The sequence below is a fragment of the Mandrillus leucophaeus genome, unplaced genomic scaffold, assembly GCF_000951045.1.
Source record: "Mandrillus leucophaeus isolate KB7577 unplaced genomic scaffold, Mleu.le_1.0 Scaffold465, whole genome shotgun sequence".
NCBI lineage: Eukaryota > Metazoa > Chordata > Mammalia > Primates > Cercopithecidae > Mandrillus > Mandrillus leucophaeus.
In genome coordinates, this window is record NW_012104976.1 from 2,424,931 (window position 1) to 2,445,990 (window position 21,060).

Genomic DNA, 21,060 nt, shown 5'->3' on the forward strand with positions numbered 1-21,060 from the left:
ATTACTTTATGTTTAATTTGTAGACTTGAATCATCTCATTTGCCTTCTATTAAAGAACCAGAAAGGAAAAGAAAAGAGCTGTTTTCAGTGATGCAAGATCAACCAAATCATGAAAAAGAATTGAACAAGGTATGAAAAAAAATGAGCTCAATTTTTCCAGGTAGATGTGAACTCTTTACATAGAAAGGGAGTTTAAAAAAATCTTTCTTCTCACTCTGTTTGTTTTCCTTCTGTATTTTTTTGTAAGGTGATAATCTACCAAGCTGCTAATTCCGACATTTTTCTGTGTGAGACTACAAAAAACACAAAACTTAAGTTATCATTCTGCAACTAGGAGACTTCCCGCGAAACGTTGAGGGTAGAGGGCCAGAGGCTCCATGATAGGTGGCTTACAGCAAGAAAGTTGAGAGCACAGACTCTGGTGCTCAACCATACACATAAGCTTGCAGAAGTTTCCTGTGCAAGATACTGAGGAGCCTCATTTCTAAGATGGAAATAATTGGTACCTACCTCATAAGTTTGTGATGAGGATTAAATGAGTTAATAATAACTGCTACTTAAATAGCAGTTACCATGTGCCAGGAACTGTTCTAAGGACTTAAGAAATCCTACTTCATTTATTCCTCACAACCATCTAATAAAGTAGGTCCTAATATTACCCTCTTTTTACATTTGAGGAAACTAAGGCACCGAGAAAAAGTAACTTCCTTCAAAATTACACAGCTATTAAGTGGCAGAGGCCATATTTGAATCTAGGCAATCTGGCTCCAGTATCCACACTCTTACCCTAAGTTAAAATCCATGAGATAATGCACTTAAAGTGCTTAAAATAGGATCTAGCTCAGAGGAAGCATCTAGTAAATATTGGCTCAATAGTTTTTTATTGCACCCACATTTTTTCACTGAGCACGTAACATGTGCCAGGAACTCTCCTGGAGCTAGAAATACAAGGATGAGTAAGTCGTGGGCACTGTCCTTAAATAGCTTGTAGTTCTTTACTCTCCTACAAAGAGTATTATTCTCTCCTCCCTCTAGTACAATCTGGTAATGGCCTTCTTTCTATGAATTTATCATAGCTACTCTCCACCTCTCTGGTCTTTAGGTTTGAGGATCAGGCAGAATATTTAATGCTATAAAATCTAAACAATTAAAAGTTAAATAAACCTGGGTGTGGCTTTGAATTATCAATTAGTGCACTGCATAGTGCTTGACACACAGTAAATGAAAATAAATACTTAGAGAATGAGTTAGTTAATATTAAGGTTAAATTTTCTCATAAATATATAGGGTCATAAATTCAGTTGTTTGTACAAATTTAACAAATATTTATTGAGTATCTAGGAGAACTTTAGCTATTCTGCTAATTTCTATAGGAAATACAATAATATGAAAGACAGGTACTGTCTGCCCAAGAGTTGACTGTCAGAGAACTAATAGAGGTTAAGTAGAGAAAAGGTGTTATGAATCAATGATCATTTTTCATACATTTTGAACACTTTAATGCCATATAATCTTACAAAATTTATTTTACTGACTTGAAAATATAACTTTAAAAAACTCTTTTTCACTGGTGTCCCCAGTAAATGATAAAAGATTGGTTAAAGCCACCTATAGTTACATGATTCTTAACCTCGTAGATTTAGATAAAGTAATAAAACTTTGAGAAATATAAAGAATCTTCTGATTTTGCACAGTTTTGATATGGTGGGAGAGAATATGAGGCACAAAATTCTTTATAGGCTCTTGGAAGCCACTAGATACCAGAATGCTGTGCAAAAAAAGGTAACAAATGAATTTTATATAAATAGCTTCCAAGTGGCCGGGCACAATGGCTCATGCCTGTAATCCCAGCACTTTGGGAGGCTGAGGTGGGCAGATCACGAAGTCAGGAGTTTGAGACCAGCTTGACCAACATGGTGAAACCCCATCTCTACTAAAAATACAAAAATTAGCTGGGTGTGGTGGCGCACACCTGTAATCCCAGCTACTCAGGAGGCTGAGGCAGGAGAATTGCTTGAACTCAGAAGGCGGAGGTTACAGTGAGCCAAGATTGCGCCACAGCACTCCAGCCTGGGTGACAGAGCAAGACTCTGTTTAAAAAAAAAAAAAAAAAAGTTTCCCAGTGTTTCTGGAGAGCATTTTCATTCTCTTGTAATAAAACTAACAGGAGCTATATATTATGAATCTTGCAAGCATTTTATTTCTTTTCCTTTTTTCCAGTATAGAACTGTTTTAGCCATTTATTTTGTGATAACATTCACATTTTCAATAAACTAAAAGTCATTTGGAGTTCAGGTAAATTAGTTTCTTCTTTCATTAAGAAAGAAGCTTTGCAGTATAGCATGTTGTGTTAACATCTAAATATTGTGAAAATAATAAAAATAGTTTACTCCTTTTTCACAGTAGTATGTTCATTTTTTTACATTTTAAAAGTTCCATTTTGGCCAGGTGCGGTGGCTCACACCTGTAATCCCAGCACTTTGGGAGGCCGAGGCGGGCGGATCACGAGGTCGGGAGTTCGAGACCATCCTGGCCAATATGGTGAAACCCCATCTCTACTAAAAATACAAAAATTAGCTGGGCATGGGCACTCGCCTGTAGTCCCAGCTACTCGGGAGGTTGAGTCAGGAGAATCGCTTGAACCCGGGAGGTAGTGGTGCAGTGAGCCGAGATCGTGCCACTGCACTCCAGCCTGGGTGACAAAGCAAGATGTTGTCTCAAAAAAAAAAAAAAAAAAAAAAGTTCCATTTTAAGTGGAACATGTTAAACTATGCCAAAGGGATGTGATCAGCAAAATCCATACTGGGACAAACTATAGACTGACCATGTCATTTCATCAAATAAATTGGAAGGTAAAAACTTGGAGACAGAAGAGATTAAAAGAGACTTGTAATGTTGTCCTCCGGGTTAGGATACTTATGCTCGCACCTCTTAGTCTCCGCCTCGTTCTCGTTCCTGTGAGTCTTTTAAAAAAAAATCTGTTAAATGATGAGGTTCAATCATGTGATTTCTAAAGTCATATCCAACTCTGAAATTCTAAATATGTTGGTAATATGAATAGAATCAGATGAAGGAAGGGTTGGTGGCATAAAGCCTGATGGTGGATCACATTTGGCTCTGGACATGTGTACTTTCCATGTTAGGTCACCCCACTCTAAGTGCCATCCCCTGAAACACAGCTTTTTCTAATCTCACTCTAGGTGTCATCCCCTAAAACCCAGATTTTTCCAATCTCTCTGTAGGTGTCAACCCCTAAAACTCAGGTTTTTCCAAATGTGAACCACTTTCCATACCTTCCAGGACCCTTCCCACAGAGGTTGCAGAGCACAACAGTTCACAGGTCCTGGAATTAGACTGCCTTTCACAAGAAATGTGATGTGAAAAGTTATGCACCTTAATTTTCTAATCTTCTAAATAGAGTAGTCTGCAAAATAGAGAGACATTGTGGGGATTAAATGAGATGATGCATGTAAAGTACTTAGAACACACAAAAAGAGAGGCTATAGAAAGATATGAACCAGTCCCAATGAATGGATCATATTTAGATCCTAATTCAATTAAACAACATTTATTATATTTTTGAGACAAGCTTAAATTTGCATACTGCCTAGATACTTGATGAGATTGAGGAATTGTTACTTTTTACAGACATTGTAATAACATTCTGGCTGCATTTTAAAAAAGAGAGAGAGCCTTGTTCTTTTAAAGATATATACTGAAATGTTTAAAAGTGAAATGAAAAAAAAAATCCATTTTAAAAAAGTGCCCTGGAGAAAATTCGTATGTTTATTTTGTGACTAGCCTCTACTTAACTCTCCAGCCTTATTTCTCAGAGCAGCTAACTCCTAGGTACCTCAGACTCCTTTTAGTTCACTCAGTATGTCATTGTTCTGTTTCACTCCCATGCTTACACTCACTGAGCTCTTTGCATGGGAGCCCTCTTCCTCCTCCTCCTTTTTCTTTCTCCTCCTCCTCCTCCTCCTCCTCCTCCTCCACTTCCTTCTCCTCCTTTTGTTTTTTTGAGACAGGATCCTGCTGTGTCATTCAGGCTGAAATACAGTGGCACAATCGGGGCCCACTACAACCTGGACCTCCTAGGCTCAAGGGATCCTCCCACCGCACTGTCCCTTCCACCCGAGTAACTGAGACTGAACACACATGCCACCACACCTAGCTAATGTTTTTACTTTTCGTAGAGCATCTCTATGTTCTATTTTTTTCTATACCCTTTTTTTCTTTTCTTTTTTTTTTTTTTGAGACAGGGTTTTGAGACAGGGTCTTGCTCTGTCGCCCAGGCTGGAGTGCAGTGGCGTGATCTCAGCCGACTGTACTGCAACGGCTGCCTCCCGGGTTCCAGGCATCCTTCCCACCTCAGCTTGCCACACACTACCATGCCCCGCTAGAGCATCTCTATCTTCTAACTGGCATTCATTCATCCTTCAGTTTTGGGTCTGATGATCCTTCCTCTGGGAATCCTATCCTGACATCCCTAGGCTGGGTTACACACACTGCCACTACATACTGCTGACACTGATTGCTACACTGTGCTGTAATTGTCTATTTTTCTATTTCCTCCAATGGACTATGATTTTTTTTAGATGGATGATTATGTACTTTAAGTCTCAAGGATTGGAAACAGTAAGTGGTTTCTAGAAAGATACTAAGAGGCTGGACCAAGACAGCAGTTGTAGGAATGGAGAGCAGAGGCAAGATTTAAAAGAGGTTGAAATAGAATGGACAGAATTGATTGCCTGACCAGGTTTGGGAGGACAAGGGTGGAGAGGAGTCAGAGACAATCCAGAGGTTTCTAACATGGAAACGTAGCCAAGATTCAGAAAATAGGAGGCTTAAGCAAGGGAAGTGATGAGTTTTCATGAAGACATTGTTTGAAATTTACTGTAATGTGATTCAGAGAAACAAATGTTTAGTTATAAACAGTACAGCCTGTTTTAGTTTTTAAAAAGCACTGAATTTAAAGCCAAGAGTGCTAGATTCCAGTCCTAGCTTTGCCAGTTATTAGCTTTATGACTTTGAGCAAATCACATAACCATTTTAAAGCCAATTTTTTTCTCCATGAAAATGCTTGATAATACTTTCTTCACCTTCCTCTCAAAGTGGTTATCAAAGTAGTATCAGTCATAGGTGATGATTTGTATACAAAAGAAAATAGAAGTGAGAAATGAAATGTTGGAATTGGAAGGAATAAAGGTAATGAGTCATTATTATAAGTATCTGTTTTTAATTTAGCATTGATCAGAAAAGGAGGGTAAAGTGGGCCCTGACAAAGTTTTAGAATAGGAGGGCTAAACATGGCCAGTAAAAGTTTTAAGCTATTCTATAAATAAAAGGATTCAATAATATTTCCAGTCTCTATCTGCTGCAGATAAGAAGCCAACTCCAACAGGAGGAAGAGTACCATAACTCTGAGCAGGAAAGAATGAGGAATGAAATCTCTGACCTAACAGAAGAGCTTCATCAGAAGGAGATCACTATAGCAACTGTCACGAAGAAAGCTGCCCTTCTGGAAAAACAGTTAAAAATGGAATTAGAAATAAAAGAAAAAATGTTAGCAAAAGAACAGGTATGCAAACAGGCAGAACAGTGCTTGTCTAGGGCACACTCTTGCTCAGTGCCAACTGGAGCCTTCATTATTGACTAATGAAAACATTGCATTTCTTGGTATTATTTCTGAGGCTAGCTTCACAGAAATGCTTTGTGGTGTTACATAAATAAAACCTTTGAGAGATAACACGAAGTGTCACCAACAAAAAGCACTAGGGCAATGACAGTGCAAGACAATTTCATTCAATCTCTTCTTTCCATTTTCTTGTAACCTATATTCTGATCACCCCCCCACGGTACACTCTAATCAAATATTTCTTTCTGAGTATTTTTTTCTGTACTTCTCTTCCATTAACATTTTTATCTTTAAAAAGAAGTCTCTATTCCATCTCTTCTTCAACACTTCCCACCCCTCCCCCACATTTCATGTATTTCTTTTAGGCTTTTTACAAATGGATGTTGAAACATGAAAATTAGTTCATATTTACTGAACATGCAAATGCACAGCATGGTGCATGGGGAAAAACAGCAATTGTAACATTCTTCTGTTGAAATACAAGTAATGTCTACATCCTTCCTTTCCTTCCTGCCTATTTATTTTTTAAATTCCCTCCATCCCTTACTCATGATCAAATGGATGGCCTACTATTGAAAGCACAGGGTTTATCTGCCTTTTTACCCCAAACCTAAAGGTTTTGACAGCATCATTTAATAATTTTCTAGGCATATGAGGGTCACTTCACAAATAGCACGCCTAAAATCGTGTGAATTATGAAAACCGAAAAGATTTAGCCTTTGCCCAGTTGTAAGCCTTAAACCGCGATTTATTGGTGCAGTACACAGGAAAACAGCACAGATGGGAAAATCGCTTTGGTTGTACCTGTAGAGGGAGGGATATTTTACAGGTGTTAACAGTGATGTGGGTAGTTGGATTATGAATAATTTTTATTTTCACCTTTATATTTTTGTACATTTTCTAGGTTTTGCCAATGAGCAAATAATTAGTAAGTGACAAAAGTAAATCTTTTTAAGGCAGGTGTTTTATACAGAAATGAGTCCTAGAGAAATCAAAGGACAGATACTATATCCAAGTCTTGTCAAGTAGAATAAATCAGGGAAAGATAAAATAAATTGAGAGACAAAATGAAGTAGTCATTAAAAAAGATGGAACTTTGGGCAGAAATATCAGAAAGAACAAAATTAAACATGAAAGTTATGTATTGCCTATTGTAAAAATTAATCAAGTTGTTGAATAAATTTAATGGACAGTTATTCAAACATGTTTTTAACATGTGCTTTTTCTGGTGACAATTTGCATACAATAGAAAATAGAAACCAGAAACTGAATTTTGGGATTAGAGGACAAAAGTAAATGAATCATTACTGAAAGTATATGTTTGTAGTTTAGCATTGATCAGAAAAAGACATAAAGTGGTGCCTGCCAAAGATACAAGAACTAAATCAGAATACTTGAATGTTATTGATTATACTGAAGAAGTATTTCCCTTCATTACACTTAGAAAATATTTGTATTCGCAAAACAAAATTTTAATAGAATTATGAGTTTTTATTACGAATTTTACATTTACCTTTTATCTACTAATTTCAGGTCTCAGATATGAAATATAAAGCTGTCAGAACTGAAAACACACATCTAAAAGGAATGATGGGAGATTTAGACCCTGGACGATACATGGTAATATGCTGACATCATTCAATAAATTGAACAAAGAGATTACTGAATTGGTCACAATTAACTCAGACATCATTTATTGAGCACTTGCTATGTGTTAGACACGAAGGAGTTGGATGGTAAATTATCTTGCACTTCAGCTGAAGTTACTTTTATCCTCAGGCTAGAACATTGGAATGTCTGATTTTCTCCCTTGTTCTTTGGTTGGATTGGGCTCAAGTCTGATCATTTCCCTCAAATATGCCAAGCATGCTATTTCCTTGCTTTTGTTCTTGCTGTTGCCTTTGAAATCCTACATCCTACATGGCCTGATTCAAGTGCCAATCTTCCCCCAACGAAGCCACCCCTGAAACCCCAGTCAGAATGAATACCACATTTAGTTTGTATTTTGTTCTGGCTTGTTTTGTTGCTTGTCACTTTCCCAGTGGATGGCAAGCAGGGAACCATGTCTTATTGGTGTTTGTTTCACCAGTACCTCACATCTTCAGGCATAAAGTAAGTGTTCAATGAGTGTTGGTTGATTTAAAAGAGGGAGAAATGAATGAATTACTGAGGATAAGGACTTCTGTGTGTTTTAACCAATGGCTCTATAGGTTTACACAAAGGAACTTAAACAGTCTCTGTTTATCTCCTTTTTTTTTTTTTTTTTTTTTTTGGAATCTCGCTCTGACGCCCAGGCCAGAGTGCAATGGCACAATCTGGGCTCACTGCAAACTCCGCCTCCTGGGTTCACGCCATTCTCCTGCCTCAGCCTCCCGAGTAGCTGGTACCACAGGCGCCCACCATCACACCTGGCTAATTTTTTTTTTCTGTATTTTTTTTTCTGTTTCACCGCATTAGCCAAGATGGTCTCAATCTCCCGACCTTGTGATCCACTCGCCTTGGCCTCCCAAAGTGCTGGGATTACAGGCGTGAGCCACCGCGCCCGGCTTCTGCATCTCCTTTCAATTGTTTAATGTAACAATAGAAAGTTGATCTTTATATGAGAATTTTTATTTATTGAATGAATGAAATATTGTTAACTTGTTATCATTTATTTGCTCTGAGGAAATTCTAAGATAATTTTCTACCATATGAGGAATGGAAAGGATAAGAGATGAAAATGGTAATTACTTAATCAGGCCTCAGTTTCCTCAGCTATAAAATGAGGGAATTGAATTAAGCATTCTCCATTGGCCCTCCTTAAGCTATCATACTATATTTCTGTGATATTATGTACTTGTTTTCATAATGGTCCATATTCTAGCATCGAAATAGTAGAAACGTTCTGGAAGCATTCTGTCTTCTTCTTTGGGCATGGTTAATTAATCCTGTGATTGGAGTACAGATGAATAAAAAGTAAGGCATAAGTGATTTTCCTATTTGTTACATTGAAAAAACTGTGTGTCACCTATGACACTTTTGTTTCTAAATGCTGAACACACAAAAAGTTAAATCAGATCCTGACTCCATGAGTGCCTTTTTCACTCACAAAATGGTATTTGTGTTTTTTTTTTTTTACATTTCAGTCTGAATGTTTTTAAAGTGTAAATTCTGGGTTATCACAGCCCCCACTGAGCGTGCCTAATTCTGGCTCCTTTAGGAGTTTGACTTTGTTCACCTTTTTGTGTTTTTAAGAAATAGCAGACACAGAGATGTATAAAGAAGCTTATGACCCACAACCCTATCCCAATCCAAAGATATCCAGTGCTAACGAATTAGTGTTTGTGATAGCATTCTGTAACTTTTTCCTTGCATATGCACACATAAGGAGGAGATGGGTTGAATGTTCTTTTACAGAAATAAATGTACAATATATACATTATTCCAAAACTGCATTTTGACAGTCCATGAACATCTCTACAAATCAGTAAACATCCTTTTATTTTTCTAATTTCTTAGAAAAAATGTATATTCATATAAGATATACGTAATTTTTTACAAATTTAATCGTAACTTACATAAGGGCAATTTTAGTGTAGTCATTTTGTTGCTGCTTGCTTTACTCCTCCCTCTTTCCTCCAAACATCTACCCACATTATACCCCCTCCTCTAGATGATACATGTTAACTACTTGGTATGTATTATTTTAAACTTTTTCATATATATATACATATAGTCATATAGTACCTATTTGGGGATTTTATCATCTTTTTAAAGTTGAATCATAACACATACTTCTCTGTGTCTTGTTTTTGTTCACTCAACAGTATCCCTTGGAATCTTTCCAAGTTAACTAATTTAAGTCTATTTTATTTTTATAATAGCTTGATAATATTCCATGGTGTGTATCAAAATTTATTAAATGATTTTTATAGTTATTTCAGGGATAATTTATTCAACTCTGTTTCCAGAGTTTTGCCTGATGAACAATACTGTAAGAAAAATCCTTATATATACACCTTGGAATAGCCTTCCTAGGAGTAAAATTGCTAATTCAAAGGATATGTTTGTTTTAATTTTAATAGCTATTGTTAAATCATATGTCTACCATCTCTGTATGAGAGTACCTTTTAAAATTTCATTCTTGTAGGCAATAGGTGTTATTGGTCTTTTTAATTTTTGTCATTCTGATGGTTATAAAGTAATTTCTCAATAGGTCTTTAATTTGCATTTCCCTGACTTACCAGGTGAACATATTTTTGTATATTTATTGACAATGTGTACCAATATGAATTAGAAATATCCTTTGCCCATTTTTCCGTTGGCTTGTCTTTTTTGTGTCAATTTTTTATTTTTTGAGTTGGAGTCTCACTCTGTCACCCAGGCTGGAGTGCAGTGGTGCAATCTTGGCTCACTGCAGCCTCCACCTCCTGGGTTCAAGCAATTCTCCTGCCTCAGCCTCCCAAGTAGCTGGGATTACAGGCACATGCCACCATGCCCAGCTCACTTTTATATATTTTCAGTAGAGACGGGGTGGCCAGGTTGGTCTCAAACTCCTGACCTCAAGTGATCTGCCAGCCTTGGCCTCCCGAAGTGCTGGGATTACAGGTGCGAGCCACTGCGCCCACCCTCATGTCAATTTTTAACAATGCTTTTCCAAATCTGTTGTTTGTAACTTTATGACTTTTTTTGGCCATGCAAAATGCTTTAAACTTCTACTTGATCTCTTTGTTTATAGCTTCTTAGTTTCCTTCTTTGACTAACAGTTCTCCCTTCTAGATATATATAGCGTCAGTTTTTTTTCAAAGATTATTATATCTGTCATCCAAGTCTTTAATCCATTTATTTTGCATGGGATATAAAATGGAAACCAAATTTAAATTTTTATGTAACCATTAAGCTCAATTTATTTAGTTTATCCTGGTAATTTCCTGTTGGATCCTATTTGGAATTGAATTAAGTTTATAGGTTAACTTTGATTTGGCATTTTCATTATAGTAAATTTTTCCATCCGAGAATGGCTTTCCATTTCTTCATATTTTATGTTTTTCAATAAGATCTTACCATTTTCTTTGTATAGGTTATGTCCTTTTCTTTTAAAATGTATTTCTAGGTGTTTTTTAAAGATGAGTTTGGTGTTAAAATAAAAAAATAAAATAAATAACAAAATTTATTCCCAAGTGTTTTGCAATTTTTAGCACTGTTATGAATAAAATATTTTCCTTTATCAGTATCTTGTAACTTATTGTTAATATAGAAAAATACGAATTATCTTATTAATTTAAGTAGACTTTTTACTAGAGGTTTCTTAGGGTTTTCTGAGATACAAAATCATATCAACAAAAATAGTCGTATCTCTTTTCCACTGCCAATAGTAGGTTTTTTCTTGTTGATCATATACCATTTGCTAAAACCTCCAAGAAAATGTTAAATAATTATAGTGCTTGATGGAAATTTTTCTAGTTTTTTATTTTAAGTGATGTGGTTTTAGAGTTTTGCTGTTTCATATATTTGTTCTTAATTTATGGTCTTAGTTATATCTTTTTCTATTTTACTTAGAGTTGTTATTAAGAATTGCTGCTGGTTTTATCAAATGCCTTTTTAGGAAATATGACATTATATGGGTTTTGTTTTTTAATTTATTGATGTGTAATAGACTATGGTTAACAGATTCCCCAATATTGATCCACCTTTGAATTTTTGGAATAAACCTTTTTAGTCATTGTCTTAGTTTGATAGGGCTATTGTAACAAAGTACCAAAAGCTGGCTGGCTTGAAACAACAGAAATTTATTGTCTCACAGTTCTAGAGGCTTGAAGTCCAAATTCAAGGTGTCAGCAGGACTTTGCTCCCTCTGAAACCTGTAGAAGAGAATGCTTCATTACCTCTTCCTGAATTCTGGTAGTTTGCCAACAATCGTTGGCATTCCTTGACTTGTAGATACATGAGCCCAATCCTCTGTCTTCATATGGTATTCTTCCTGTACCTCTGTCTTCACATGGGCATCTTCTTCCTGTGCTTCTTCCCATCATCCTCTCTCCTTTTGTGTCTGTTTCTGTGCCCAAATTTTCCCATTTTATAGGATGCTAGTCCTATTGGATTGGGGCCCACCCTAGTGACCTCATTTTTTCTCTGTAAAGACCCTGTTTTCAAATAAGGTCACATTCTGAGGTACCGAGGGTTAGGATTTCAACATGTCTTTTTGGGAGTAGCACAACTAAACTTATAATAGCCATATCTTAGCAATTTTGATATACTATCGGATTCTATGTGATAATATTTTATTTAGAAATGAAGATCTGCAGACCTCCAGTTTCAAAACAGTGGCATAAAAGCAAACTGGCTTAATTCCCCCCACAGAATACCAAAAACAAATATGCAAATAAAGGCTATATATGACAAATGTACAGCTAACATCACACTAAATGTGGAAGAATTGAAAGCCTTTCCTCTAAGATCTGGAACAAGATAAGGATGCCCACTTTCACCACTTTTATTCAGCATAATACTCAAGTCCTGACCAGAGCAATTAGGCAAGAGAAAGACACAAAAGGGCATCCAAATTGGAAAGGAAGAAGTCAAATGAACTCTGTTCACAGATGATATGATCTTATGCTTAGAAAACCCTAAAGACTCCACCAAAAAAACTGTTAGAATTGATAAACAAATTCAGTAAAGTTTCAGGATATAAAAACATACCAAAATAAGTAACATTTTTATACGTCAATAGTGAATAATCTGAAAAAGAAATCAAGAAAGCAATCTCACAATAATTACAAAGAATATGAAATACCTAAGAATCAAAAGAAGTGAAAGATATATACAAGGAAAACTATATATTTCTGATGAAAGAAATTGAAGAGGACAAAAAAATGGAAAGATATTCCATTCTCGTGTATTGGAAGATTTAATATTATTAAAATGATAATACTACCCACAGCAATGTACAGATTCAGTGTGATCCCTTCAAAATGCCAATGACATTCTTCAAAGAAACAGAAAAAAAACTATCCTAAAATTTGTATGCAAAAACAGAAGACCCTGAATAGCCAAAGAAACCCTAAGTAAAAAGAACAAAGATGAAGACAGTATACTACCTGACTTCAAAATATACTACAAAGCTATAGTAACCAAATCAACATGGTACTGGCATAAAAACAGACACATAGACAAATGGAACAGAATAGAGGACCCAGATATAAACCCATGCATTTAGAGCCAACGAATCTTCGATAACGACAGTGAGATACCACTTCACACCCACTAGAATGACTAAAATTCGATATATTGAAATAATGTATTTTCAAGAATATACAATAGGGAAAGGGTAGCCTCTTTAATAAATAGTGCTAGAAAAACTGGTAATTACATGTAGAAGAATAAAACTAGACTCCTATCTCTCAGCAAACAAAAATCAAATAAAAATTGATTAAAGACTTAAATCTAAGACCTGAAACTATGAAACTAATAAAAGAAAACATTAGGGAAATACTCCATGACTTTAGTTTGAGCAAAGATTTTTTTGTGTAAGATCTAAAAATACAGGCAATCAAAGGAAAAATAGGTAAGTGAGATAATATCAAGCTGAAAAGCTTCTGCACAGCAAAGAAAAGAATCAACAAAGTGAAAAGATGACCCACAGAATGCAAGAAAATATTTGCAAACTATCCATATGACAAGGAATTAATAGCCAAAAAATATGAGGAGCTCAAACAACTCAATCGTTAAAAAATAATAATAATAATTTGATTTAATAATGTTCAAAAGATCTGAATAGACATTTCTCAAAAGAATACATACAAATGACCAACAGATATATGAAAAAAAAGTTCAGTATCACTAATTATCAGAGAAATGCAAATCAAAACCACAATCAGATATCATCATATCCCAGTTAAAATGACTTTTATTTAAAAAGACAGATAATAGTGGATGCTAGCAAGGATCTCGACGAAGGGCAACCCTCATACACTGTTAGTGGGAATGTAAATTAGTATAGCACCTATGGATAACAGTATAAAGTTATCTCAAAAAACTAAAACTAGAACTATGATATGGTCCAGTAATTCCACTACTGGGTATATATCCAAAAGAAAGGAATCAATATATCAAAGAGATACCTGCACTCCTATGTTTATTACAGCATTATTTTCAATAGCCAAAATGTAGAATCAACCTAAGTGCTTATCAGTGGACAAATGGATAAAGAAATGTGGTATATATACACAGTGGAATATTATTCAGCCAGAAAAAAAAAGAATGAAATCCTGTCATTTGTAGCAACGTCGATGAAACTGCTGGAGGTCATTATGTTAAGTGAAATAAGCCAAGCACAGAAAGACAAATATTCCATGTTCTTACTCATATGTGGCAGCTGAAAACGTGGATCTCATGAAGACAGCAAGTAAATTGGTGGTTACCAGAAGCTAGGAAGGATAGGAGGAAGGGAGAATGAAGACAAGTTGGTTAATGGGTACAAGTATACTGTTTGGAAATGTTACCTATTGTTCAGCACTAGGTAATATATATGTGTACATATATGTATGACCTATTATACATTTTGAAATAGCCAAAAGAGAATAATTTTGTTTCTAGCATAAAGAAAGACAAATATTTAAGGTGATGATACCTCAAGTACACTGATTTGATCTCTACAAATTATTTAAATGTACTAATTTATCCTATGTACTCTGAAAATACATCTATTGTGGATCAATAAAAGAAGAATTTAAAATCTGTGTGTATGAGATTTGTATATGGTTCTTTTTCTACTTGTTTTAAGGTTATATTGTATTTATAATATAAGCTGAGAACTTTATGAGTTGTTTAGAATAGTTTAAGTAATATTGGAAGTACCAGTTCTTTAAAGGTTAGAAAGAATTTAGCTGTGAAACTGGACCTGGTAAATCTTCAATTATTTTTCCACTCTCTTTTCGAGTACTTGGTATATCCAAGTTTCACTACTACTTCTCAGTAATACTTCTTAGGTTATTTTGGTAATTTGTATTTTTCTAGGAAATCAATTTCAACTTGTTTTATTATTACAAAAGGTAGTAATGTCCTACAATTTTTTATCTCTTCTATATTCTGTTTATAATTCCCTTCTTATTCCTAAGCTTGTATAGTTTAGCATGCTGTCTATTTTTTGTTTTAACTCTGACTCTCAAGTGATTTTTTTTTTAGTATTTAAAAATACTGACTTTTGGATTTATTATTTTCATACATTTTTCTTAATTTTATTGTTTTTAGTTTTATAAATTAATTTCTCTTCCTGCTGTTTTATTTGGTTATACTTTCTTAATGAAGAAAATTTCTTGAAATGAAGAAAACTTTATCATATCTATTATATATTAAAATTTCATAATTAGGAAAAAATCCATAATCAGTTAATTCTTTCTGAAATAATTGGAATGCATAAATATAGAATTAAATAATTGGTGCTGAAATTTTGCCTCAGGATATTTACATCATTATTTTTGTCTTCTAAAATATGTGCTATTTGGGAAATATTAAAATAATAACTTTTTCCTTTCTACAAGGAAATTACTGATCTTCAGGTTGGTTATTTCTAACCAAATATAGCTTTGAGAATCTTTCTGCTTGACAATCTATGAAGCTCCCTGCTCATTTCCACTTAGGGAATGAAAGTTTACCACAGGCAGTCGCCCAGTTCTAGGAATGCAGCTCCCATTTGGGGAATGTACTGATGGGACTAACTACCTGGTATCTAAGGTTTCCTGGGTCTCAGTGAGGAATGTAGAATAGTGGAGAAAAGAGAAGGGTTTTCTCTTATTCTACTCTTGGGTAGCTAACAAATAATCAAGCTTATTGTGGTAGGTTTTTTAATGCCTTATTTACTTAGTCCTATAATTGTATTATTAAGTTTCCTTTTATTTAAGAAAGTTATAATAAAATCATATTTAATTAGAACTCAGAATCTGTGGTAATTTTTAAGAAGACTAATTTGCGGCCGGAAGTGGTGGCTCAAGCCTGTAATCCCAGCACTTTGAGAGGCCGAGGCGGGCGGATCACAAGGTCAGGAGATCAAGACCATCCTGGCTAACACGGTGAAACCCCGTCTCTGCTAAAAAATACAAAAAATTAGTCGGGCGTGGTGGCGGGCGCCAGTAGTCCCAGCTACTCGGGAGGCTGAGGCAGGAGAACGGCGTGAACCCGGGAGGCAGAGCTTGCAGTGAATGGAGATCCGGCCACTGCACTCCAGCCTGGGAGACAGAGCTAGACTCCATCTCAAAAAAAAAAAAAAAGACGAATTTGCTTTTCACTATCTGTAAAGTTTTCTAAATAAAATAGTAACGTAAAAAATTAGTACCCTTACAATGATTAAAACATCCATTCACGTACTGAAATTAACATGCTAACTACAAAACATCATTAAAGCCAGTCTTTCTGTCAAAATGCTTTGTTAGCCTAATTGTTACTGTTAAATATACAAAAGTAAAAAAAAAAAACCATACATGCAAAGTATTATTTAGACACTTCAGTAATTCAGCCAGCCTCATCCTAATCTGTTGAAGTAAATGAGCGCCAGGAGGTTTTGCCATTTCAATAATAAAGAAATTGATTAAAATTATCAAACTCTAAAATTTTGAAAGAAACAAAAGTTGAGTAACAGATGGATAAAAAGAATCCATCAGAAACACAAGAGGTGGGGGTGGATATATTCCTGAAATCATTAGAAATGCATTTAAGAAAAACATTAAATTAAATTAAATGGCTCCGAAAAAGGGTTTTGTGAGGGAAAATGTACTCTTAAATGTAAAACATGCAAATACATTACCTGTGTAATTCTTTTAGTTCATGCTCACAACACTTATTTAATTGTGGTACATTTAGGAAATCGCAGGGTTTTAAAAATCGTTATTATTATTCTTAATTACTTTAAACCAACATTGGATCAAAAATAATCACAGATTAAATCTAATTTTATAGGAAATGCTTAAACAAAATTTTAACTGATCAGCGGACCATTAAGAATTCTATACTTTGGTAGATATCTTATTAAGAGTCAAATTATGAGTCTTATTCTCAACGCTTTTCAATCAGGTCTGCCCATATGATTTTTTTTCCTTATGGAGAGAAAAAATTTGTAAGACCCCGCCTCCTTTGTTTTTATCACAGATCTACTCTAATTTTAGAATAAGCATTCTTTCCTCTTCTAAAGCAAGAGACTACAGATTGCTCTTTTCTCTGCATTTGCATCTCTCAAAAAGAATAAATGTCGAGAAATCCTAAAGGCAGAGCTTAATAAGCAGAGAAATACCTTCAATGGCCTTCCTTTTTCAAAGAGCACCTGAGTCAGTAGCTTTAGAAGCATATAACTTTTCCTGTATTGATTTGTGGAAAAGGTTGCCCTCCTGAAGCATTTTCTTCCATTCAAAAATGAGACTTTGCTACATATTTACTAAACTTCTATAATAGGTAGTAAGTGGAAAATGTAGTGAGCAGATTTGGCCTTTGAAGCAAAAAAAGAAATACGTAAACATTTTTAATACGTAATATGTATGTATTTCTGCACTTATTTATTACTCTTGATACTAATATGATAGGATGTAAATAATTTTCAATGTGCAATTAGTCAAAAATTTTAGAAAACTAAGGATGATTTTATGGGATGCCTTTATGAAAGGCACTCAGAGCTTTAAGCTTAGGAACTTAGTTCTAAGCTGTAATTATTTATCGTCTTATAGACTTTGAACCATAGGTATTTGGAGCTTCAAAAAAGATGTTTTACTCAAGTTATTTTTGTATGCTAAAATGTTACCCTTTTGAAAACATAGAACTATTGTTTAAACAGCAGGTGCACAACTCATGCATATTTGAATCTGAGGACTAGAAAGAACTGTGTAAAATCATTTAGAGCATTTTTCATGAGTTTTTATTGTGAGAATATATCCTATTTTTAAAAATTTTGTGAAAAGTTTAGATACTCCCTAGGAAACTTCTTATGTTTAATTGAAATGGCGTCAGCAATCTTTATTCTTACTCTAAACCTCTCATTTTGTAATTTAGAGATACTTCATATTCTATTCTGAGAACACACTAAAATTGGGTGTCTCCTACCAGATAGTGAAACTTTGTAAGGAAGATACATTGCTCAGAATTGTGTAGAACTGGCACAATCTCGACTGTAAAAGCAATAAGATAGAATGATCCAGAATCAGACCCCTATCTATATTTAGTATATAACTTGCTGAATCATCCAACAGTGGAGAATAGATGTTTTAATCAATGTGTGATTAGAATAATTACAATAATTATTAATTTTTAGTCTTTTCTCATTTTGTACAAAATTAATCCCAAATAACTAATTAAATGTAAAATAATGAAATTATAAAACAAATAGAAGAAAATACAAGTGAATATTTATAGCTTTCAGAATGAAAAGAAAAACTATAAAAGCAAAGAAGAAGTCACAAGGGAAAAAGACTGACAGATTTCATTAAATAAAAATTAAAAAAGCTTTCTGTATAAAATATATCACGCACTAAAATTAAAACTTAAAATCACATGGAAAACATATTTTCAACTAACTTAAGAAACAGTAACTTAGGATTAGTACACCTAATTTAAAAAAAAAAATTCCTTCAAATTAGTAAGAAAAACACAGACACCCTAATGAAAAAATAAGCTAAGGACACAAATAACACAGACACCCTAATGAAAAAATAAGCTAAGGACACAAATAGACAATTGACAAAAGATAGAGTAAAATTTGCCAGGAAGCGTATATATTCTACTTCACTAATAGCTAAATAAAAGTTACTATTTTTATCTATCAAGTTGGCAGATTTAACCAAATGGTAATATTGAATGGTTGGGAGGGTAGTAAGACAGGCTCCTTAATACATTAGTGGTGGGAATTTATGAGATGGAAATTTATGAGATTTATAGGGGAGGGGGATAGACACTTTTTAATCAAGGTCTTCAACAACATTCACACAATTTAACCCAGTGGTCCCACTCCTTGGACTCCAGCTAGAGAAATATAGACCAAGATTTGTGTATAAGGAAATCAACACAGTGTTAATTATTTTGGAAAAAAAAAAAACAAAAACTAAATTCAACAATAGAAGAATGGCTAAATGAATTTATTTGTACCTCTACCGATGCAGTCATTAAAAATCTTATTTTTTAAGAATATACAATGTTAAAGGGAAAATACGGTTTCTAAAACTTTACTGCATTTTATACATTACAGTTTTGTAACTATAGTTACAATGTTATAAGTATGCATATATTTTATACTGACTATATTATATTTCATATTGATATTTATACAGTCTTATACTCCATAGCAATGTTTTAGTCAACAATGGACTGCATATTAGGACAGTGGTCCCAAAAGATTATAATATTTCTACGTTTAGGTATGTTCAGATACACAAATACTTTTACAGGTTTGTAACCTAGAAACAATAGGCTTTACCTTACAGCCCAGGTGTGTAGTGGGCTATACCGTCTAGGTTTGTGTAGGCACACTGTATGATCACATGATGAAATCAGCTAATGGCACATTTGTCAGAATGTATCCCCATCATTAAACAACACATGACTGTATATTGATTATATTTTTCTAAGTAGCCATACGTTATAATTATATTGATAGTTTATGTTGACATTGTATTTTCCATTGGTAGAAAAAAGACTAGAAAGATATAAATATAAATGTTAATAGCAGTTATCACTGAATGTTGGTAGTATGGAATATTTATTTTCTTCTTAATACCTTGTATTTTCTATAATGACATGATTTTATGTGCCCGTATATTAATGCATGCCTTATTTTAATCAGAAAAAATTTTAAAATTTAATACATGTTATTTCTAGTTCCATTATTAATCAACACTAGAAGGTAGAGTCTATGAACACAAAAGAACTTGAAATCTAGCTAATTTGTTCTATTAGGTTGGTGCAAAAGTAATTGCAGTTTTGCCATTGAACGTAATGGCAAAAACCACAATTACTTTTGCACCAACCTAAATAGATACAGAGAGTAATAATGCATAGAGTAAACCTTTTCTGTTTTGGAGCATGGGCAATATTGTATTGCCCATCCAACAGTGGGGATGATGCAATACATACACCATTGCAAATGTGTTCCGCGGCAGCTACCCCTGGGTATCTGCTTGTTGTGAGGAGATGAGGAGGTGGAAAGGAGCATTTAGAAAGTGAGCAAGAGTAGAGTCACATCACTCAGCTCAGATGAAAGGGCCTTTCCAGCACAAGTCTCCAAACACACAAAAAATATGCATTACTTATAAGGGACAGTTTATTCAATGATAGTTTATTTTATTCTCTAGAGTATGGACTTCACTAACAGGGAACATTCAAGGCATACATCTATTAATAAACTGGAATATGAGAATGAAAGGCTCCGAAATGATCTTGCGAAACTTCATGTCAATGGAAAATCAACACGGACTAATCAAAACACCTATGAAGGAACAGGAAGATATGCCTATCAAAGCCAAATAAAAGTGGAAAAAAATGAAGAGAGGTATGCTGGCTCCATTATATAAGGGCATAAGTTTAAAAACATGTAATTAAAATTTATTTTTAAAGAATTCAGGCCGGGCGCGGTGGCTCAAGCCTGTAATCCCAGCACTTTGGGAGGCCGAGACGGGCGGATCACGAGGTCAGGAGATCGAGACCATCCTGGCTAACACGGTGAAACCCCGTCTCTATTAAGAAATACAAAAAACTAGCCGGGCGAGGTGGCAGGCGCTTGTAGTCCCAGCTACTCAGGAGGCTGAGGCCGGAGAATGGCGTGAACCCGGGAGGCGGAGCTTGCAGTGAGCTGAGATCCGGCCACTGCACTCCAGCCTGGGCGACAGAGCGAGACTCCGTCTCAAAAAAAAAAAAAAAAAAATTCAAATTATAACTTTATATACTTTCTCTTCTGTGGTTTAAAATTATTTTATAATGATAATGCAGTAGACTAGATACACTGCTTTATAAGAAATTGTGTCGATTTGAAATGCGTGAAGTATTACAGTGGACTTTAGTTTGTTAGTCATCTCAGATCATTTTTGGAAGCTGAGGTGGTATACAAAACATACAGATAAGTAATTTTACTTTTGATGTCATGGGAACAGAGAAAACTAGATTTTAATATGTTAGGTATATTGTTCAAAAAAAATAGAAAATATAGGAACATGTCCCTTCTCACCTACCTTCAATAATAGATACACTTTCTTTTTTTGTTGTTTTTGGCTTTTGGGGTTTGTTTGTTTTGAGACGGAGTCTCGCTCTGTCACCCAGGCTGGAGGGCAGTGGTGTGATCTTGGCTCGCTACAACCTCTGCCTCCCGGGTTCAAGTAATTCTTATGCCTCAGCCTCCCAAGTAACTGGGACTACAGGCCCCTGCCACCACACCCAGATAATTTTCGTATTTTTAGTAGAGACAAAGGTTTCACCATGTT

General features: G+C 34.7%; 1 protein-coding gene across 2 annotated transcripts in view; it reads left to right on the top strand.

The window, feature by feature from the left end:
* CCDC67 (coiled-coil domain containing 67) overlaps positions 1 to 21,060 on the top strand; it is a 101,110-nt gene that overhangs the window by 63,744 nt on the left and 16,306 nt on the right. For both annotated transcript variants that reach the window (XM_011995009.1, XM_011995008.1), the window contains exons 9-12: positions 24 to 129; positions 5,384 to 5,581; positions 7,172 to 7,258; positions 19,939 to 20,135. In XM_011995009.1, the coding sequence (XP_011850399.1) occupies positions 24 to 129; positions 5,384 to 5,581; positions 7,172 to 7,258; positions 19,939 to 20,135 (588 nt within the window). The remainder of the gene's footprint in view (positions 1 to 23; positions 130 to 5,383; positions 5,582 to 7,171; positions 7,259 to 19,938; positions 20,136 to 21,060) is intronic.